Source organism: Neopsephotus bourkii, unplaced genomic scaffold (genome assembly GCF_033783945.1).
Source record: "Neopsephotus bourkii isolate Nb327-2 ecotype Australia unplaced genomic scaffold, CSIRO-AGI_Nbou_v1 NB_1570, whole genome shotgun sequence".
Lineage (NCBI taxonomy): Eukaryota > Metazoa > Chordata > Aves > Psittaciformes > Psittacidae > Neopsephotus > Neopsephotus bourkii.
Genome location: NW_026902046.1, coordinates 26,003 through 47,334, shown reverse-complemented (window position 1 = coordinate 47,334; position 21,332 = coordinate 26,003). Strand labels below are relative to the sequence as shown.

General features: G+C 58.1%; 2 protein-coding genes across 3 annotated transcripts; one reads left to right on the top strand and one right to left on the bottom strand.

The window, feature by feature from the left end:
• Positions 1-364: 364 nt before the first annotated feature.
• Positions 365-8,292, bottom strand: LOC133221869 (brother of CDO-like). The gene is made up of 4 exons (XM_061371083.1): positions 8,233-8,292; positions 1,083-1,412; positions 700-966; positions 365-548 (listed from the first exon to the last, which is right to left on the bottom strand). Exons 1-4 carry the CDS (start codon positions 8,258-8,260, stop codon positions 478-480), a joined length of 696 nt encoding a protein of 231 aa, XP_061227067.1. The 5' UTR covers positions 8,261-8,292; the 3' UTR covers positions 365-477.
• Positions 8,293-8,452: 160 nt separating this feature from the next.
• On the top strand, positions 8,453-14,023 carry LOC133221871 (tumor necrosis factor ligand superfamily member 10-like). 2 transcript variants are annotated; one of them, XM_061371085.1, is made up of 5 exons: positions 8,453-8,778; positions 11,585-11,731; positions 12,004-12,040; positions 12,413-12,520; positions 12,773-14,023. In XM_061371085.1, exons 1-5 carry the CDS (start codon positions 8,533-8,535, stop codon positions 13,213-13,215), a joined length of 981 nt encoding a protein of 326 aa, XP_061227069.1. In that variant the 5' UTR covers positions 8,453-8,532; the 3' UTR covers positions 13,216-14,023. The 2 variants fall into 2 exon arrangements, with proteins under 2 accessions (XP_061227069.1, XP_061227070.1); XM_061371086.1 differs by lacking the exon at positions 11,585-11,731.
• Positions 14,024-21,332: the final 7,309 nt, after the last annotated feature.

Sequence of the window (21,332 nt, the reverse complement as noted above, 5' to 3'; positions counted from 1 at the left end):
GAATTAAAACCCTCACTTTGCCAGGGCGTGGGGACGGGCTGGAAAACTTGGCTCTCCAGCTCCGAAAAAAAGGAGGAAAAGCAAAACAAGTGAAGAGGAAGCAGGCTGCCCTTCTGTGGGCAGGAAACCAACACTGACCACAGGGGGGCTCGGTGCTCTCACCCTATACGACTGTGTGACGTCACCCAGCACCCAGGGGGAAGGTTGGTCCCTGGGGGACTGAGCCAGGTAAGGAAAGGGAAGTATAATCAGGTGTTTTCCTAACAAGCTTCCCTGAGAGCAGGGATGCAAGGGAAGGGAACAGAGAACACCACAACCTCCTTGGATCGGGGATGCCCTGCTTGCAATGACAGCAGTGACAGGCTCCCTAGTCCCAGTATGACCATGTCACCTCAGCCAGCACAGAGCCTCATCCCACATCCCTCCTCGCATGCAGCACCCCCTGCAGTGGCCAAAATGCCAGGGCAAGAGCTAGGCTCAGCACTCACCTGCCAGCGACCCCACAACAACGCACGCCAGCATCATGGGCAGCACCACATTCGCTGCATCTGCAGAGAAGAGAATCCACAGTGTCTGCACCCAGACCAAATTTAACGCCCCCACACTCCCTCCAAGCAAAAATCTGCCACCAAAACTTGGTGGTTTGGAGCCATTTCCCCAGTTTCTTTTCCTGGGCACCGAGAGGAAACCCACACTCACTCTGGACGTGGAGCAGAAAGGAGGTTTCATTCTGGCTGACTTCGTTGTGGACTACGCAAGTGTAGTAGCCGCTGTCATTCATCAAGGCTCTCAGGATGCACAGGGTGGTGTTCTCAAGCTGGATACGGTCACTCCCCAGCAACAACACTCCATTTTTCTTCCACCAGTAAGAGTCTGCCTTTCCTTCCAGGACGTTGCAAACCAGTTTGGTGTTGTCTCCTGCCTTCACTGATGAGTTGCCCACAATTTCTGGCTTGGAAAGCGGTTCTAGGAGAGAGGGAGTGACTGTCAGTGTTCAAACCCACAGTTCCCGAGGTCCCAGACCCAGAGCACCTGCAAGCTCTCTGGCTGTGGAGAAGGGAGGTTCCTATCTCATCGCTCACCCACAACGTGCAGCTGGAACCAGCTCGTGGCCTCCAGCTCGGACCTGAAGCGGTAGAGCCGGTCATCCCCCCGCTGCAGCACCATCTGCAGCGAGAAGTCTGTTCTGTTGAACCTCACATGGTTCTCGTAAGGGTGAGAGGTGGTGCTGGCTCCATCGAAAGCATAACTGAGGATGGCTCCTTCCTGCTGGGCAGTTTTGTATTCCCAGATGACAGCTCTGCCACTCTGCAGCGGTGGAACCGTCAGATGCACAGTGCAGCCCATGGCCGAGACGAGTCTCCCTGATGCCGGCCTAAGGTCAGCGGAGTAGCAGGGAGCAAGCGTGCGGCCTGCAGGAGAAAGGAGACATTAGTGCACAGCTCCTGAGGGGCAGCTCCTGCCAGCCAGCAGCGCTGAGGACTTGAGGATGTCACAAAAGCATGGAACAGGCTGGGTTCAGAGAGACCTTAAAGCTTCTCCAGTTCCAACCCCTGCCACGAGCAGGGACCCCTTCCACTGGAGCAGCTTGCTCCAACCCCCTGTGTCCAATCTGGCCTTGAGCACTGCCAGGGATGGGGCAGCCACAGCTTCTCTGGGCACCCTGTGCCAGTGCCTCAGCACCCTCACAGGGAAGAGCTTCTGCCTAAGAGCTCATCTCAGTCTCCCCTCGGGCAAGTTCAAGCCATTCCCCTTGGCCTGTCCCTACAGGCCCTTGTCCCAAGCCCCTCTCCAGCTTTCCTGCAGCCCCTTTAGGCACTGGAGCTGCTCTAAGGTCTCCCCTTCAGGAGCCTTCTCTTCTCCAGGCTGCCCCAGCCCAGCTCTCTCAGCCTGGCTCCAGAGCAGAGCTGCTCCAGCCCTCACAGCAGCTCCATGGCCTCCTCTGGGCTCACTCCAGCAGCTCCACGTCCCTCTGGTGTTGCCGCTCCCAGAGCTGGATCAGAACTGCAGTAGGGGGACTCCCCAGGGCACAGCAGAGGGGACAATCCCCTCTGGTAAAGTTATTCCTTGCTTTAAGGAGTGCCATGGAAAAGCAGGAGGCCCCAGTGGGCCACCGGCTCCCAGCTCCCACTCAGGAGCCGTTTTTCTCGCTCCAACCACAGAAAGCGCACAACCCCGGGTGTGACGGAGCCGAAGGAGCTCATAAACCCCTTCCATTGGCGTCGCTGACAAGAACACATGCCCGGAGCCGGGGAAGGCCCCAGGCCGCCTCCCGACCTTCCTTTAAGAGCTTCTGTCCGGAGAAAAGCAGCGTTAATGAGCGCCCTGTTCCTGGAATCGCATTCGCTTCTCACAGCGGGCGCCGGAGAAGCTGCCGGGACCCGCTGCTCCCCTCTCCGCTGCGCCCCGCAGCGGTGCTGGATCCTCGGGCGTGAGGTCCGGAGGCCCCCGGCGCAGGGACTTGCCTGTGATGGCCTGGCCGGCGGCCGCGCTGCAGGGGCAGCCGAGGAGGAGAAGGAGGAGAAGGTGGAGGACGGGGCCGGGCAGGGGCAGCATCAGCAGGGTCGGAGCGGGGCACCCGGAGTCCCGGAGCTCCCCCGCCGGTCCCGTGGCCGGCCCGCCCCGCCCCGCGATACCGGGAGCTGCCGGGCCCGGGAGCGGCGGCTCCTCCCAACGGCAGCGAAAGGAGGGGGAGCCGCGGGTCTGGGGTCTGGCGGCTGCCTCCCGGCCTCTCCTCCTCTCTCCTCTCCTTTCCTTCCAGTCCCTGCTCTTCTCTTCTGCTCTTTTCTCTCCTTACCCTCCTCCTCCTCCCTCTCTCCTCCTCCTCTTCTTCTCCGTGAGAAAGGAGATCACCTTTAGAAAAATTTAACTGGGGACAAAGTCAGTGGAGCAAAGGCTTATTCACAACACTGGGTGCGCGACTTCATATCCTGCATGCACACTTGCAAGCACAGAGTCGAAGTTTCATACAGTCAAGCCTTCTACATATTCATAGGAGTTTCAGGAAGACAAATCCCACCTCCCGATGGCTGATGCAATCTTCATTCTTCTGTCTGTATCCAGGAGGGTCCTTTAAGAGCTAGTTGATAATGGCCTGTAGTCTTCTTTGATATTAAGTTTTGATCTGCTTAACCCCGTGCATGTGCCTAAAGCCCTTACCATATAACTTGTTCTGTTACTTCCAGATTAGATGTTGGTTCGATCAAGCATGACTGCCATATATCCTATGTCCAACATTAAAATTCCCTTGTTCCTGTTTGTTTCACAGTTTCAGGAACTTACAGTCTTCTCATCCACCTACGCAATTGTGCTTAAGCAGGATACAATGCAAAAACAAAAAGCAAGCTTTTGCTGAAGCAAACTATTTGTTTATCACATTCTCTCTTCTTCTCCTCTACCTTTTTTGTCCTCTCGTCCTCTTCTTCCTCCTCCCTGTCCTCTCTTCTTTCTCCCTCTCTCCTCCCCTCCCTTCTGCTCTCCCTCCTCAGAACAACAAAACCCAAAGGCAACCCCTCCATCTGTCCCAGCTCTTTGTCATGGTGCAGATCCCCCGTGCGAGGTCCAACAGGGACTGGAGGAGCAGCATCACCACATTCCCCTTCCCCATGGGCCCTCAGCAGCACTGGGAGGAGGAGGAGGAGAAGGCAGGTGAAAGATGGCAATGGCAATGAATGGGGGGTTGATAATTTGCTGGAGCAGCTGGAGGCAGGCGATGCAGGAGCAACCTGCTGTTCCTGCACAACAGTCATCCCATAAAGCACAAGGGAGTAGGGATTTTCTTGCCCTTCCCACATTATTTCCATCCCTGTAGCAGCTTTGGAGGGCACCGAAGGGTGTCTGCACCAACACAAGCTGTTCTGCCACAGCAAAACTCTGCATGGTGCTTTGTATGGTCTCATGTCTGGGGAAACCAATCCTGGAGAACAGATAGATAGATTAGATAGATAGATAGATAGATAGATAGATAGATAGATAGATAGATATATGATAGATAGATTAAATAGATGGATAAGACAGATAAATAAAACCTAAGCCAAGACACACTGGTTTGAGCACCCCCATGCAGAGGACCTTCCTGATGAAGGCAGGTTCAGACACCACTTCAGCTTCTATTCCTAGCCCCAGACAACTTCAGGAATGCAACAAGCTCAACACCCGCCATGACTGGGTCCCCTTGGGCCTTGCCTGATGCCTTCGGGTGGTGCTGGTGTTGGGGGGACCTTCCAGTGTCCTCCCAGGTACTCCTGGAACTGGGTATGTTGCTCTCACTGGAGATGCACAAAGCTGCTGCACACACCAGACGTGCACAAACTGACCACAGAACGAGCACCAGCTAAAGCACAGCCTCAGCAGAAACACAGCACTGAAAAAACCTGCTGCAGAACACAGGGGTCCTGAGAGAGGCCCAGGATCCTGGGGTACTCCCGATGCTGTACGTGGCCGTGTTTTCCTCTTTCAACAGCTCTTCATCCCTGTCATGTCCCAACTCATCCTCCTGGTTCAAGCCTAAGTGCTGGCCTGGAGTGATGCAGGGAGGAGAGGGGTGGCCTGACCCAGTGTGGGCAGAGGAAGATCCCCAAGAAGACATCACAATCTCCAGGAAGACACCAAGATCCCCCCCAGAACCATCATGATTTTCAAGAAGACGTAACGATTTCCGAGAAGACATCATCATCTACAGGAAGAGATCACGGTCTCCAAGAAGGCATCAGGTCTCAAGTGGAGGAGCTTGGCCAGTGTGCGTGCACAGGCAGGGAGACCAGGGAACAGTCCCACTACAGGGAGTGAGAAGATCAGTTGTTGTCACCGGAGAGCAGAAGGGTTGGGATATAGAATCACAGAATCACGGAACAGCTTGGGTTGGAGTGTACCTTCAGAGCTCATCTAGTCCAATCACCTGCAGTGAGCAGGGACATCATCTAAATGAGGGAGCCCAGCCCAGAGAAGGGGCTCACAGGAACAATCTGGCCATTCCTCCCCACTGGATCCTGGGGACACGGTGCAATCCGGCATCGTGTCCCACTGACCAGCTCAGGGAGCAGCCCTGGGACAGACACATCTTTGGGATGCAGGGGTGGGTCCTGTGGCTGATCCATGCTGTGTGAGGAGAAGCAGGGGTTTGGGACTGGTTGAGCTTTAAGGTCCTTTCCAGTACAAACCAGGCTGGCATTCTGTGATTCTCCTGGATGAACAAACACCAGGACACTCTGAGCTGAACGTCTCCCTGCCAGTGACCCGAAGCACTTGGAACCCACACAGAGCACAGCCGGCGGGGGGGGGAAGAGGGCGGAGAGAGGCAGCGAGGGCTTTCTGAGCGGCAGTGACTCCACATCCCGGGGGGCTGATCACGCAGCCACCACGTGTTGGAAAGCATCAGCCGCTCAGTAAACCAGGGCAGGCTGCGGGCTGCCTTAAAGGCACAGCTCCGGGAAGCTGAGATCTGGCACTAGAGCTCTGTCCCGGAGGTGGAGAAGGGCCTGGCTCCAGAGGGTCCAGCCTGGACCAGACCCAGCACGTCCCCTGTCACCGCTGTGAACCACGGGACAATAAATACGGTCAAATCACAGCCTCCCTTCCTGAGGCAAAGCTGAAGCGGATGCAAGGGACGGGCTGCAAACTCCCAGACACACAATTCACACCCCCCAGCCCAGCCCCTTGCTGACAGCACGGGCAGAACCCCGCAAACCCTTCCCCTGAGCTTGCTCCGCACCAGTGTTCGGGAAACCCGGGCCCAGGCTGGGTGAGCCAGCGCTGCCAGGGCACAGACCTGGAAACACTGGAAGTGAAACCAGCTCCTGGGCCGGAGCAGGAGGGTTTGGTTTTCCCAGCTGGCTCCCTCCCAGGTTTCTGCTCACAGCTTGGCTCCAGTGCTGCCCCGACTCACAGCCTGGCTGCTGGGTGAACCTCCCAGCAGGCACCAATAGCAGCTCCAGCCTACCACGTTCTTGCAGCTCCCCTCTGCTCCCCAGCACAGCCCATGCGTGTCCCTGCCCCACCCCCTGCAGCAGCACATCCACAATAGTATCACAGAACCACAGACTGGTTTGTGTTGGGAGGGACCTTACAGCTCATCCAGTTCCGAGCCCTGCCACGGGCAGGGACCCCTTCCACTAGAGCAGCTTGCTCCAAGCCCCTGTGTCCAACACTGGCCTTGAGCACTGCCAGGGATGGGGCAGACACAGCTTCTCTGGGCACCCTGTGCCAGTGCCTCAGCACCCTCACAGGGAAGAGCTTCTGCTTAAGAGCTCAGCTCAGTCTCCCCTCTGGCAGTTTGAAGCCATTCCCCTTTGTCCTGTCACTACCTGCCCTTGTATTGCTCCAAATCAGACACAAGAGGAGGCAGGACCTGCTTGAGCCTTTGGTATGCTGTTCATTGCACACAGGCAGCTTGGAGAATGGGGCCCTCACATGTAGGGATGGGTAGGGGACCAGCTCTCAGCCCCCATAGTTCTCCAAGTGTCACCTTCTGGGGAAGGACCCCCAAATAGCTTCATCCTCCTCCTCATCTGCCTTGTGCTCCGACTGTGGTGAGGAGCTTGGCAGTGCTGCAGGGACAAAAGCACCACCTGCAAGGAAGGGCAGGGATGTGTAAGCACAAAAGCAGGACTGGAAAGATGGTGGAGAGGTTTGCTTTAGTGCTCCTGACCTGGCAACTGAGGAAAAGGACAATTCTATCCCCCTACCCATGCCCAAAGCAATTAGGAACCTGAAGGGGACTTGCTGCTTCCTCCCAGCCTCACAAAGACAGCAGTAAAAAGATAATCTGGACATGGACCTGTTCTTCCCTTTTAATTTTTGCCAGGAATAGTTGCCTCCTTCTGCACCCTGGGGCTCCATACGGGAAACAGATCTGCACAAAGCCGGGGGGGCACCAGGATTCCATGGAAGAGGCAGTGCTGGCCCTGGCATGCAGGATGTGGAGTGGTATGAGTTCCTATTTGAAAAGAAAATTTAAAAGCCCTGCACTGAGTAAGAGCACTGGTAAAGTAAGGCACTGACATAGCTGCATATTCCGACCATCTCTCCCTGTTCCCCAGGTCAGGGTCCCTGGATAACAGACACTCTGCAAGACCCAGCTCAGAAAGAGCAGTCTTAATCCTGCCCCAGTGTTATGACTGAAATACCCCAGAGGGTTTTAAGGACCAAAGCTGGGCCTAGCAGGGGTTTGGTTCACAGCATGGCCGACAGAAAGCAGCTCCCTCCTCTGGGCTGGGGCATCCGCATTTTCCACACTCCATCCCAGGAGAGGAGGGAGCAGTTCTGGAGGGGAGGGAGTCTTGTGGGTTTTATCAACAGCTCATTTCCTTGCAGAGGCAAAAGCACTACAAGGCACAGACTCACCTGACTGCAGAGCAGGTATCTCTCCAGCCTTTATGTTTGCTTTCCAAACAACTCGGTGTTTCTGTTCCGGAGTGACTGCATGCTCTGCAGGACAAAGCGGTGTGGGGTCAGCAGGCAGGCAGGACAGTTGCCCTGCTCCCAGCAGGGCTGGATTCTTCAGCCCAGAACCCCTCCATGTGCTGGGCCGCATCGCCAGAGCATGAGCAGCAGGTTGAGGGAGGGGATTCTGCCCCTCTGCTGTGCTCTGGGGAGTCCCCCTACTGCAGTTCTGATCCAGCTCTGGGAGCAGCAACACCAGAGGGACGTGGAGCTGCTGGAGTGAGCCCAGAGGAGGCCATGGAGCTGCTGCGAGGGCTGGAGCAGCTCTGCTCTGGAGCTAGGCTGAGAGAGCTGGGCTGGGGCAGCCTGGAGAAGAGAAGGCTCCTGAAGGGGACACCTTAGAGCAGCTCCAGTGCCTAAAGGGGCTGCAGGGAACCTGGAGAGGGGCTTGGGACAAGGGCCTGTAGGGACAGGCCAAGGGGAATGGCTTGAACCTGCCCGAGGGGAGACTGAGCTGAGCTCTTAGGCAGAAGCTCTTCCCTGTGAGGGTGCTGAGGCGCTGGCACAGGGTGCCCAGAGAAGCTGTGGCTGCCCCATCCCTGGCAGTGCTCAAGGCCAGGTTGGACACAGGGGCCTGGAGCAAGCTGCTCCAGTGGAAGGGGTCCCTGCCCGTGGCAGGGGTTGGAGCTGGAGGAGCTTTAAATTTCTTTCCAACCCAAACCAATCCACGATTCTCTGGTTCTGTATCCCCTCGGGCAAGCCCTGGGATGATGCTCAGCAGCAGTTGCCCCCTTCCGGCAACCCTTTACTTATCGGCGCTCCCAGGGGCGCCCAACCGAGTCTCGGCCAGACCTGCTGCCCCGCAGGGCCGCGCGCCCATCACCGTGTCGTGTCCTGCCGTGTCTTGTGTTGTGTTGTGTTTCGTGCCGTGCCGTGCCGCGTCCGCCCAGCCCCGGCGGGGTCCCGCTGCCTGGAGCCGTGTACCCGCCCGCCAAGGACCGCCCCCACAGCTCCCGATGCCCCGGGAGGTGTCTGCGGTGAGGCCCCGCCCCGTGACCACCCCTGTCCCGCCCCTCCACGGTCCGTCCCGCTGCCGCCGCCGCTGCCGCCGTCCGTGCGGCCCCGTTGGAGCGGAGAGGCCAGGGCCGGCCGATGGCCCCGCACCAGCCCAGCGCCGGGCAGTACCTGCGCTCCGACAGCGGCGGCTCGGAGGCCCCGATGCTGGCGGACGGCTCCGGCTCCGGTCCCGGCCCCGGTCCGGGCCTCAGTCCCGGTGCGCCGCGGCGGCGGCGGCGGTGCGGGCCGCTCTGGGGCAGCGTGGCCGTCATGGCCATCCTCGCCCTGCAGATCGCCTGCACCACCGGCCTCTTCGTCTACTTCACCATGGCCATCTCCAAGGTGAGCCCGTCGGCGGGGGCTTTCTCCGGCCTCCCGCACACCTCTGCGAGCCGTTCCGGTGCGCAGGGTCCCGGGACCGGCGAGGAGCTGCACCCCGGGGAGCCCCGGGGGTTGTGGGAAGGGCTCTGCCCGTCCCCGCCCTGCGCCATTGCCCCGCCAGATGTGGAGCCGAGGGGGCGGACAGCTCTGCCCTGGGCGCCGTCTGGAGCCAGATGTGGAGAGAAGGAGCCTTTGTCCTGGCTGCGGCCGGAGCTGAGGGTCCGCCCGGGCAGGGGGCCCTGTGCTGGGGTCCCATCAGAGCACGCAGCCCCGGGGGGGAGGGGGTGGGGGGGATGCTCTGAGCTCCAGCCCCTTCCCCCATCCCCTCCATTCCCATCCCACCCCGCTCTGGAGCTCCAAATCCTCCTCACCCCCTTTGGGAGGTGCTGGAAGGGGCCTAGCTGCCCCCCCCCATACCAGCAGCCTTCAGGTGCTTGCACCAGCTCAGTCACCCCAAATAACTGTGCTGGGACCCACCCATTCCCAGCGTCACTTGTGCCAAAGTCGGATGTGAGGGGCCTGATCTGTTCACAGTCTGAACCAGGCCCCCAGCCATCAGGAGCACCCAGGAGAGGAAAATGCCAAAGGGAAGAGACCTTTGCTCCAGGGAGAGGGAATCCCAGGGATGCCAGGATACTCCATCTCTTCAGATGGACTGCTCAGCAAGAGAGGTGTCCTGCTGTGCTCAGGTTTGCTTAAAACCACAGCAGTGAGCAGGGAAAACAAGGGAAAAGTCCAGCCCCTGGCTGCTGTCTGGTGCCCAATGGAGCATCCTCTGGAGCAGCTTCAGCCCCTGTTGAGGCTTTGTTTCCATCCCTGGATCCTGCTGTGAGGGATTTGCATGAAAGGGGCTGGGGAGAGCAGGGGACTGTGGGCAGATGGAGCCATGGGAAGCAGTGGGCAGAAGAGAAAGCCACTTAAGTTGACCTCTTTGGGCTAATCTCAGAGGCTGGCCACTGCATCCCCACGTGGGATCAGTGCTGGAGTCAGAGCTCAGCATCTCCAGGGTCACTGAATCTCAGCACAACCACCTTGCCCTCTCCCCCTCCCCCAAGTACCTCCAGTGCTCCCAGTTTTACAAACCATTCCCACTTTTTCTGTAATTTAAACACCCCATTCAGTGCAAGGGTCCCAGGTGGTAGAGACCCTGCAAAGACAGAGATGCTGGTGAGATGGGCAGCCTATCACAGCAAGCTTTAGTCAAGCACTTAGTGTCATCAGTCAGTGCCAGGCCTTTGTTAGGACATGGAGGGACAAGACATGTGGCTGCCATCCCCACACTGGGGACGCGCCACCACCTTACCTGGGGACCTGCCTTACCGGGCCTGGGAGGAGGAGGAGGAAGAGGACAGGGAGGAGGGCTCTCCCCAGCTGTGTGGGCACACACCATAATCAGTGCTCCTGGTAGCAGAGGAGCTGTGGGCGCTGGCGCTGCCCAAGCATGCTTTCCTGCTGTGGAGTGCCATGGGAGCAGCTCCGTCACTTGGGGATTTACCACCTTGGCAGGCACTGTGTGTCCTGCCCCTCGGGCAGGCAGGGCTTTGCCAGGGATAAAGCCTGAGATAAAGGCAGGGCCACACTCTCCTTTCCCCAACGTGAGCCACACTGGTTCCCTAAACCCAGCACCACAGCCTCTGTGCTCCTGGTGGGTCCAGCCGGTGCTAGGAGGGATGGTTGGTCCAAAATTCCTCCTAAAAACCCAGCCCTTTTCATCTGACCTCACACAGTCTTTCTGCTGGCAGTTAAGTCTGTTGATCCCAGAGGAGCACATCCTGGTACGAGGGAAAGTGGGTACCCAAAAGGTCTGGTGGGCGCTCAGAGCACTCAGAGACATGGGGAAGCGCAGGGTGCTGGAAGTAGCTGAGCCTCAGGTGACGATGTGGCCAATCCTGGGGACTCCTGGGTTCTGTCCTAGGATCTGGGAATGAGCCAGGGAACAGAGGTAGGATGGTCAAGTGCCAGTGTTCATCCCCAGTTCCTGATTTCGGGACAGCCCTCTCTCATCTGCCTGTTTCCCCACACCCTAAACAGCAGCACCCACAGCAGCCACTGTGCCTGTCCCCAGTGTGATGCCAGGGCTGAAGAAGAGCTGGGGCAGGCCCAGGACAGCCTCGGAAGGGGCCCCCATTACGTGGAGGGAAAGTTCCCAGCCCAAGCCGGAGGCCAGCACAGGCTAGAAAGGGTCTGAGATGTGCTGATGCAGCACTGAGTGCGTGGGGTCCCATCTCCGGCTGCAGCTGGAGGGACGGAGCTGCCTGGAGCTTGTTTTGCAACCCTGGTGTAGCTCCACAGCGGGAAGCACGAGGAGCACGGATGAGGCTGCGTCCTTTCCCCAGAGATGCGAGCACCTCAGGCTGGGCTTTACTGTTTCAGAAGCCTCATTCCCTCAGTCCAGGAGAGGAAGAGGTGAAGGAGGTGGAGACCAGGGAATTTGGGTCCCTTTTCTTTACCTGGTGCTTACCTTCTCCCTGCGCGTGGCCTGGAACTCAGTGAAATGGGCTGTTGCATTTCCCAGAGAGCTGGGATGAGCAAGACCCGCTTCTGCCAGGGATCACGGGAGGACAAGATGAGATTTAACCCATGCATGTCAGACTCCAGACAGAACTACCCAGCCTCCTGCCCCCTGCCTCCCTCGCAGCGCAGGAGACACAGCCAGTGGCTGCATCCTGGCAGAACACCAGCTCCAGGATCAGGGCAGCTCTGGGCTGTTCCCCACCCGTGGTGTGGCTCAGGCTGATGTGGGGGTGTCGGGGTGTTTCTGTTCCAGCTCAAAGCCCAGGCGCCAGGCAATGTGGAGGAGCTGCGGTGCCTGCAGGTCATCAACCAGCAGCAGGAGGGCTCCAGCCTGGAGGAGCTCATCAGCAACCAGTCCTGCCTCAAGCTGGCCAACACCATCAAGGCCTATGTGGCCACCGTGAGTCTGGGCCTGCCAGCTTTGGGGACCAGGGAAGGGTGGGAGGCAATGCCTCAGTTTCCTCACCAGAGGGGTGGCAGAAGGCGCTGGCAAGGATGGTTGCAGAGGAAGGTGGTGGAGTTGAGATGGACACCACTGAGGAGTTGGTGGAGCCCAGAGACAGCAGGAAAGACAAAGTCGTGGAGGCTTGGAAGCAAGAAGGGGTTCTGGAACATGGGAAGCACCCATCTCAGCTCTAACCGTGGGTCTGTGTCTCTTCTCTGTTGGTCCAGGTGACGGAGAACATGATCCGCAGGAGCGTGGTGAAGGGTGAGTCCCTCCTGGCCCAGCACCAGGGGGAGCAGATGGGGCAAAGCATTGACAGCCTCCTTGCTGGGACTGGGTTGCTGGCCACGGTGCTGTGAGAGCAGGGATGGTCCCACTGGGAGGATGAAGGACACCCGTCATGGGGAATGGGGTGGAGGGATAGCCACATACCTCTGTCCAGAGCCCAGGGAACCTGGGGCAGCACAGACATGTTGGGTAATGATTGACTAGGCATTTCCACCCCAAAATAACCTTCCTCCTTGACGGATCAGTGGGGCATTTCCCTGCTTGCTCAGGAAGGACCTGCTCTGCTGGCATGGGGCTCAGTGTCCCCATGCTCCCTGTCCTCTACAGCCTGTGTCCCTTTCCTCGCAGAGGCCCAGAGGAGCTACTTCAACACCTCGGAGGGGCAGGTTCCTTCCAAAACCAGCGGCAAACCCTCGGCACATCTCACCCTGCGCCCACAGAGCCTGGCCCAGGACGGTGAGCTGGAGACCCCACTGGGCACCGGCGGGTTCTGAGATGGGAACGGGGGAAAGATCTCGCCCAAGGGGCAGGGGACCAGGACGGGAGGATGTGGGAGGTATCTCCTGTCAGGTCCAAGACCCCCTTCTCCACCCCTCCAAGCTGGATGACTGTGGGAGAGAGTTAGAGCCACCCCCTTGCTTCCTCCTGACCCCAGTGGGTGCTCCCCAGAGCATCCCACTGCCCTTGGTGACTCCCCCTTCTCCCCAGGGAACTCCCGGCGCTTCGGGAACCTCTCTCAGTCATGCCGCCACGCCATCGCACACTGGGAGGACAGCACCATCCACTCCCACCTGCAGAACATCACATACCAGGACGGCCGCCTGCGGGTCAACCAGGCTGGCAAGTACTATGTGTACTCCCAGATCTACTTCCGCTACCCCAGCGACGTGGCTGGCTCCCAGGGCTCTGTCCCGCAGCTGGTGCAGTGCATCAACTGGAAGACATCCTACAGCCAGCCCATCCTCCTGCTCAAAGGGGTGGGCACTAAGTGCTGGGCACCCGAGGCGGACTACGGGCTCCACGCACTCTACCAGGGGGGGCTTTTTGAGCTGAAGGCCGGGGATGAGCTCTTTGTCTCCGTCTCCTCCTTGGCCATCGACTACAACGATGCAGCAGCCAGTTACTTCGGGGCTTTCCGGCTCGACCTGTGACAGCCGCCTTCTCCTCGCTCCTTCCCGCTGCTCCTGCCCAGCCATGGTCCTGCAGGGCCCCAAGGAAGCAGCAGCTGAACAGCCAGGGAGGAGGGGGCCTGGTGCAGCACCCTTCCCTGAGTGGTTGTCCCAAGGGAGGAGCTAGCAGAGGGCACAGGGGAGGCTGCCCACAGGAACCTGCTGTGCTTGGTACCATCCAGCTGGGAGGAAGCCCATGAGCCAGGAGACATGGACAAGGTGGGACATCTCCCTGGCTTCCATCCGAGCAAACAGCCAGGTAGCACCAAACCTGCTGCAGGAGAGGCACCAGGGGCAGGTCTGCAACCACAAGACAAAGTGTCCCCGTGGCAGGATGAGCCTCTGAGTCTCTGCACATCTGGCAGGGGCAGCCCAGCCAGGCTGCAGGTGCTCAGGGACAGGAGCCCGTCGTGAGCGCAGGGCTGGAACCCAGGCACAGCAGCAGGGACAGGGCAGGTCCAGCATCAGCTTCTGGAGAGGTGTGAAGGAGTTTAGTTTGGGATCATCGGAAACATGGAGCGATTCCAGCAGCCGGTGTCAGCGGAGGTCAAAGAGCAGGACCATGAAGCTGGAGCAGTCACCAACCCGAACAACCACACGTGACTGCATGGCCCCCTCCAGCCCAAGAACCTGCCATCACACCTCCCCTTCACTCCTGACCAAGCAACTCCCTCTTCCTGGGGGTTCCTGGTCCTCCCTGGCAGTGGTTAACCTGCCGGGTTTGAACTCATGGGTGAGCCTGGCCATAGCAGCACAGGACCAGGGAGGAATGAGGGCAGGGCCTTGGTGCTGAAGAGGTGGGCTCAAGCAGGGCAGAGCGTCATCGAGCTCCCACAGATGCTTAGGTGAACATAGCCCTTTCTGTAACTCCCTGTATACTCTGTATCGTGTGAGGACTGGTGGAGCGCATGGACTGGGTGGCAGCACGGGCTCTGCGCAGGGTGCCAGCAGCCCGCATGGCAGCACAGCTGCGGGGACTCCCAGTGCTGCTTCAATAAAGCTTCTACTCCAGTGCTGGTCCTCACCTCTTAGCAGGGGCACCGCAGGTACCAGCCCTGCGCTCTGAGCTGCCGTGATGCAAAGCATCTGATGGGAGGCCTGGGCTGGTTCCCACACTTGGCCAGCACCCAGCAGCCCCCCCCAGGTCCTGGGCAGCCCCCTTGGGACCTGGACAGCCCCTGGCTGCAGCCCAGCTTTACCTGCTCCCTCTGTCCTGACTCATGCCCCAGCCCAGCTGTGGGCTGCAAGAGGTAGAGGGGCAGCTTCCCCAGGTTCCTGTAGCATCCCACAGCCTCCCACTGCTTCCCACCTGTGCCACCAGAGCAGCCTGGGTGAAGCCAGAGCTCCTGGGACTTGTGGTAGCCCCAAGGAATGGCATCGTGTGGTTCTCAGGAGCTCTGGCCCAGGCGCTGCAGATGGAGCCCAGATGAGGGCTCCAGGCAATAACAGGGTCCTGCCTCGTCTTGCATATGGAGCAATTCCAAGGGCTCCACTTTTGACTCTCCTGGTGGATGCCTGGGGCATTCCCAGTGGGACATGCTCCCACTTCCAACTGCTCCCACTTCCGAGCCTGGTATCTTTATCTCCTCTGGGACCAGGGGCAGCACCACCAGCCCCTCTCCCAAGAGCTGAGCCTGGCCCCGCTCCTCCTCCTCCCCTTCTCCCGTCAACTCTCCAGGACTACACCTCATCCTGGGGTACCCTGGTGCTGCTCCTCTCAATGATTTGGGGTTGCCAAGCCCAGCCCAAGGCACGGTCAAACCCAAGGCTTCCAAGGTGGGCTGTTCCCCATCTCACCCTTGCCTGGCAGGGACTGCTCCTCACTCCCACTATCCATCCCACAGCTTTCCAGCCTTGGGTCCCAGCTCTTTGCATCCTTTGTTGGGGCTGGGAACCAGTGCCAGCTCTCATCCCCCCCACATCCGCAGACCCTGCCCATTGCTGCTCACCAGGCTCTGCCTCCTGCTCCAGTGAGGCCAGTACAGAAAGCTCCCCGAGGGACTTGGCCCTGTGACCCTGCACACAAGCTGCTGGACCAGCCCCAAGCCCATGGGCAGCTTTCCCAGCTCATCCCAAGCCTCGCAGTTGGAGAGCGCCAGGAGCACCAGCCTGCCCTTTGCAAAAGGGGGGGCAGGGCTGCAAACCCTTCCAAAACCACCTCTGAAATGCTCCCTTCCTCTGCCACCTCTTATTTCTCCTGCTGCTTTCTCAACCACCCTGGTGCCCAACAACAGGAATCTGGCTTCCCACCCTGAAACCTCTCCGCGGGGAGCACTGAGCTCAGCCCAGCGCCCGCATCCCGATCCCTTTGGGATCAGCCCAACCCTGAGCTGCCGCGCGTGGGGCTGCAGGGACCAGAGCGGGAGGCTCCGAGTGGAGCTGGCGGCGGTGCAGGTGCCGCAGCGCTGCTGGAGCCGGGGCTGCCGGGCTCGGTGCCAGCCCCGCTTTCCCGGAAAGGGAGAGGACGCCGTGGGCGGATGCTCCTGGGGAGGACGGAGCTCCAGGAGCACCAGGGCCAGCAGCAGCCGGGCCAAGCGCAGTGAGCACCGCATGGCACCGGAAGGGGCAATGGGGTGCAGGAGGGGAGGCGCTGCTGGGGGGTGCAGCCTGGCCCCAGCCTCGAGGGTGCTCCCGAGGTCCCAGCTCGGCAGCTTCTCCGGCTCTGCTGTTCCAGGCTCTGCCCAGCAGTGGGGAGGGGGCTGCAGCCCCCCCAGCCCCAGCGCCGTGGGCACCTTGAGGAGGCTCCTGCAGAGCCCCGAGGGCATGAACAGGAGGGGAAAGGCAAAAGCTCACCAGGGCAAACCCAGCCCCTGGCCGGGGGCTCCAGCTGCACAGCCCAGGCAAAGGGAGGTTCTAGAGGCAAAGCCTGTTCCGGGAGAGTCACAGGGCCCTGGGTTCCTCATCTGTGCTGGCAGAGCCCCCCGCACTTCCCAACCTTAACAAGGAGGAGCCAAACAAGAAACTGGGAAGAGCAGAACAAGCCCAGGAATTTAGCGCACATTTAACGTGTGCTGAGCTGGAAGACAAGTTTCAGTTTCACAAACTGGTTTGAAGCTTAACAAGCAGCAGCAAGAGCCGCTGGAGCCACAGCCCGTGCAGACTGGCACATCCCACCCGGCGCCTCTGCCTTCATTCCCACTCCTCCAGCGCCTGGTGAGGCTGCCTCAGCCCTCACTTGTACCACAGTGGGTCCTGGCTCCTCTAAGCCTGACCTTAATGCAAAGTCTTGAAGACTGGACACCACCAAGCCGATGGGCACATGTGCAGCATCCTTGGAACTGGGCAGTAACCAGGAGAACAACCTGGCTCGTGCCCTTCTCCAAGCCAAGAGCTTGCTGATGCAGTGTCACACAAAGGTTTTCTTTCAGGCATGGGCAGGCTCTACTCAAGCTACTCACCAGAAGACCTGGCTACTCATGAAATGTCTGTGCCTGAGTTTCACTGCTTGTACAAGATGTTGGTAATTGTCAATGGCCCAGGACCCACTGTCCAGGCCTCGCTGTAGGAGCCTGTGGCAGCAGCACTCAATGCAGAACACGCCTGCCCACCATGGCATGAGCAAGCAGGGCTTCCCAAACCACACAGACACCTCCAGGACAGGACCTCAAAGTGCTCACTGGTGTGGAATTTACACCAAAAAGCCTGCGTGTGAAGCCATTCCCTTCACAAACAGGGGTGTCCGCTTACAAAACTACTCCCATAGCACGAAAGCACCTTTTCCTGTGCCAAGCTTAAAACCACATGGAAGCAAAAGAGAAGTCACCTGGAAGCAAAAGCTGCTCATCCCCCTGCCTGGTGACAGCACAGAAACCTCCCCGCCCTTTCCTCCTGCTTTAAAACACCAAGGGGTGAGGGGAATGCTGCAGCACTATTTTCACATTGACCTTATTCCTTATTGCTTCATCACGTTAATTCGATCCAGACACATGCAGCTTCCTTGTAGTCGCTGCCAAAGAACTGTCTTATCTTTGCTGCCCCGAGGTTGTGCTTTCAGTTCGGCACAGACCAATGCCAAGGGCGTTCCCAGCAGTGACTGCATCGCCCTTTGTCTCACGGCAAAGTCTGCGGCTCAGATCTGGTCTCCCCCCTCCTGTTGCTGTTAACCAGTTCGTTACTACGTCCAAGCCTTCCGTTCCCCTCCAAACAACATCTCATTTCACTTTCAAGTCCCAAGCCCAGAACACATTCACAGTGGGAAGGAGGAAGTCCACATGGAAAACATGTCAGCACCCCAGGAAATCACTTATTGGGACATTGTAAATACAGAGCACAAAGAAACCCAGCCCAGAGCTCTGCCCCTCTGCCTGCCCTGGGGCACCTTGGGGCATCCTCCAAATGAACTGAACCTGAGAAGGAGGAAGACAAAGCAGAAACCCCTTTCCTTCAGCAGGAGAGATTCAAGCAGCTGTGGGAGGCAGGATGCTCCACAAACCAAGAGGATAACATCAGTGCTCCCACAGCAGGAGTGAGCAGGAACCTCAGCGCAGCCACAGGCAGGAGGAGGCCAGCTCAGCCATCCCATTCTACCCATGCCATTCTCTGGACCCGTACTGCTCACAGAGCCTTCCCACAGGCTTGCATCCCCACAGGAATTGGTGCCAAGGTCCCACTGAGGCCCCTCAGGAAAAACACTGCCTTGAAGGTGGTTTCTTTCCCCTCCAGTGAATCACCTTTTGCTGCTCAGAGCCCCTGGCTGCTGGAGCAGGAAGCTGATGCCAGCAGCTTGGCCCTTCCTCCTCTCCCTCCACAGACATGTAACCAGCTCTCACTGGCACGATCCCTGGATCCCCAGCCAGCACCGACAGCTCCTGGGCTCTGCCCTTGGGACCAGCAAGCTGGACACAAAGGAAGAACTGAGCGAGCTCCATCCAGGTTTATGAAGCATATGCAGTTTTCCCCTTGATTTCCCACAGTGCAACAAACTGGAGATACCAGGAACAAGTAATTCCACTTACCTACTGCCTGGAGCATCCTGACAGCTCTGTGGAACCTGGTCCTGAGCCACATAGGAACACCACTCATGGACACCCCCATATGTGAAGGGAATGGCTTGAACCTGCCCGAGGGGAGACTGAGCTGAGCTCTTAGGCAGAAGCTCTTCCCTGTGAGGGTGCTGAGGCGCTGGCACAGGGTGCCCAGAGAAGCTGTGGCTGCCCCATCCCTGGCAGTGTTCACGGCCAGGTTGGACACAGGGGCTTGGAGCAAGCTGCTCCAGTGGAAGGGGTCCCTGCCTGTGGCAGGGGATGGGGCTGGATGAGCTTTAAGGTCTCTTCAACCCACTCTGTGGCTCTATGCATCTGCTGCCTTAGTATGGCAGAGTAGAAAGGGACAGCATCAGGCTCCATTAATCACTGTGTTTCATTAAGGCTCGGTGGCTGAGAGCTCCTCCAGGGGCAGGCAGAGGAGGCCAGAGCCCACTGGCCCCGTAGCTCCGTAGTGTCCCACCTAGTCCATATTCATCCTGCTCCTCACACCCCAGCACCAGGCTGGGAAAGCACCAAGTCAACCACCTCAGCTCACATCCTGCCCTTTGGAAGTGCGACAGCCAGAGCCCTCCCCAGGAGGGTCCCAGTCACATATGAATAGGTTATAATCACACAAACAATACAACAATCATCAATATCATGTTTTAAGACCTTTCTGGCAGGTCCCTCCCTTTTCTGGGTGAGGAGCAGGGTGCCCCACAGCCACCTCCTCCCATGGAACATCACCCCTGGAGTGGGGTGTAAGACCCTGAAGGCTTTACTGCAGCTGAAAAGGGATTTGGGAGAGCCTCAACCTCAGTCTTCTCTCTGGTGCTCAGCACAGCGCTGCAGGCAGCAGCTCTTCCTTAGCTCAGATCACCACATGCTTGGTGTCATTTACTAAAACACACGGATGGGCTCCAGCGCGGGGTTGTATAACCAGCCCGTTGCTGAAGGGAAACCCCAGGGCTCCTCCTGGAGTCGCTCCGAAGATAATGCAATGGGAAAGCAAGAGCTGAATAGGGAAAAAACCCTTCCCACCCATTTCTCCATTGGTTAGAGCCGTGAGTATGGGCTCTCCCTGCACAGAATTCTGCAGGAAAGAGCTGAACTTGTTTTCATAGGAATTAAAGGAATCCCGCAAAGCAGAGCTCAACCAGGCAGGAGGATCTGTACCCCCCGGCTCCCTGGGGGAGCACCATTCCCAGTGCAGGAGCCCCACATTCCAGGCACTGGCAGCACTGCTGTGGGTAACACGGTCACGGTGAGGATGATTTTGCTCCAAGTGTCCCTGCACAGATAACTACAGCTTAGACCCAACCAGGTCTGGAGCTGAACTGAGCCTTTCCCTTCCCACAAACACAGATTATGTCACTGGGGTCAGCAGGCTTTCATATACAGGCAAGCAGCTCCAAGCTCCTATTTCCACTTTGCCACTGCACACCAGATCTCCAACTGTCCATCCACAGGGAAGTTACCACGTGAAAGAGAATCAGGAGTGAAGAGATCTGTGCAAGCCAGAGGCAAAGAAAGGTCTCTGGCATGGTGGAGCTGGGAGCTTGCCTGCTGGCAGCTGCTTCCTGCCCCGAGCTCCCATTCCCAGATGGCAGAGCAGCTGTGATCCCCTTCCAACAGCCTGCTCCCTGCCCTCCCGCTTCCCTGGAGCATTTGGGATAACCCACCAGCCAGCCGGGAGGCTCCAGCCCACTCACAGCTTTCCCTTTTTGCACCTCTTATCCTTACCCTCACCCCAGGCTGCAGCAACCTTCCTGCAAGGAGAGGGATGGGCTCGTATGTGGTGTGGATCTAACTGAAGCAGGGACCATGTTTTCAAGTGGAAGCCTCCTGTGTATTGTAAGAGAGGCAGAAAAGCAAAGCTCTGTCTGGTATTCCAAGTGTGCCACAGGGAAGAGAAGCCTGCATGAGGAGCCTGCATGCACAGGACAGGAATTTCCTGGAGGGAACCCCCAGGAACTGGGAGAAGGGGAGCAACCCTCTCCAAACAGGACAAAGAAAGGCATTTAAAGGCAACGTTTCTCCTGCTGGAAGCAGAACAGGAGCATTTCAAATTGTGAGTGACTTACCAACACATCACAGTCTTTGTTTCAACTCAGCATCAGCTCCTGCTGTACAGAACACCATAGACAAAGTCGAGGAGTTTATTTTCTAGGCAAAAGGGGCCTGATCCATTGGTAACCTTGTTTTGATTCAGCTTTAAGGTAGACAAGAATTCAGAACCTCAGAGCCAGGTAAAGCAGTGGCAGCAGGTACTCACTGCTGGAAAATGATCTGGCTTCAGCTCCATGCAGATAGAGATAAGGAACTTGCTTATATTTCAGCGAGTTTAAGAGCAAACTTCCGAACAACTCTATCCAGGAGCCCTGCTCCCACATGGAATGGGTTTACCATGGGCAGCAGCAGCCTCGCATGGACCACCCATCAGAGATTTGTCCATCAGGAAGCAGAGTCAGAGCCCCCACTCCCTAACTCTGGGCCATCACTCACCGGCTGGCTCCTCTCTGCAGCCACAGTGGTGAAGCAGGGCGAGGGGAAGTTCTGCGGAGCCTCAGCCATGGACCATAGACCACCACCTCCTAGAGACTGAAGCCATGATGAACATCATCCACCTCCAAAACCATTCACATACTTTCAGAATTACAGTAAATGGTCACAATTTTATTAACAGGAAAATAATTTGGTAGGATTTGGGACAGGGACTTGAAGGACACAGAGGTGGAACGAGGCTGAGGGGTTTATTGCTCAGGAAGGGTTTATTGCATAGCTGTTGGCAAAAGGAGAGATCCCGAGCAGTGCACGTATGTGAAGTGGCAGTGCTCCCAATCCTGGAGCTGGGACCTGGAGGAGCAGGGAACAGCAAAAGTGTCCATTTCCATGTAAACATCCCAGGCACTGGGGTCCCAGGAGAAAGTCTCCAGCCCCAAACCCCTGCTGACTATGGGAGAGATCACTGTGTGGTATCAAACATGATCGGAACACTGGGAAGTGCAAAGGGCAATAACGTAGGACTTGGCCTTTCCCATTCTAAAAGTAAAAGGAAAATAAAGGAGAAGGAATCCTCAGGCATGTATCTAAGCCCAGGATCACGGTGAGAACACAGCTGTTACCTCCTGCCTC

What these genes read in the sequence shown, in the direction of transcription:
- LOC133221869 (XM_061371083.1), bottom strand. Translation starts at nt 8,260, where the DNA reads ATGGGCGCGCGGCCCTGCGGGGCAGCAG. An exon ending in GCGGCCCTGCGGGGCAGCAG is followed by an intron (nt 1,413 to 8,232) that starts GTCTGGCCGAGA and finishes TTTCTCCTGCAG; the next exon opens with GCCGCACGCTTGCTCCCTGC. An exon ending in GTTCCAGCTGCACGTTGTGG is followed by an intron (nt 967 to 1,082) that starts GTGAGCGATGAG and finishes CCTCTCTCCTAG; the next exon opens with AACCGCTTTCCAAGCCAGAA.
- LOC133221871 (XM_061371085.1), top strand. Translation starts at nt 8,533, where the DNA reads ATGGCCCCGCACCAGCCCAGCGCCGGGCAGTACCTGCGCTCCGACAGC. An exon ending in TCACCATGGCCATCTCCAAG is followed by an intron (nt 8,779 to 11,584) that starts GTGAGCCCGTCG and finishes TTTCTGTTCCAG; the next exon opens with CTCAAAGCCCAGGCGCCAGG. An exon ending in TCAAGGCCTATGTGGCCACC is followed by an intron (nt 11,732 to 12,003) that starts GTGAGTCTGGGC and finishes CTGTTGGTCCAG; the next exon opens with GTGACGGAGAACATGATCCG.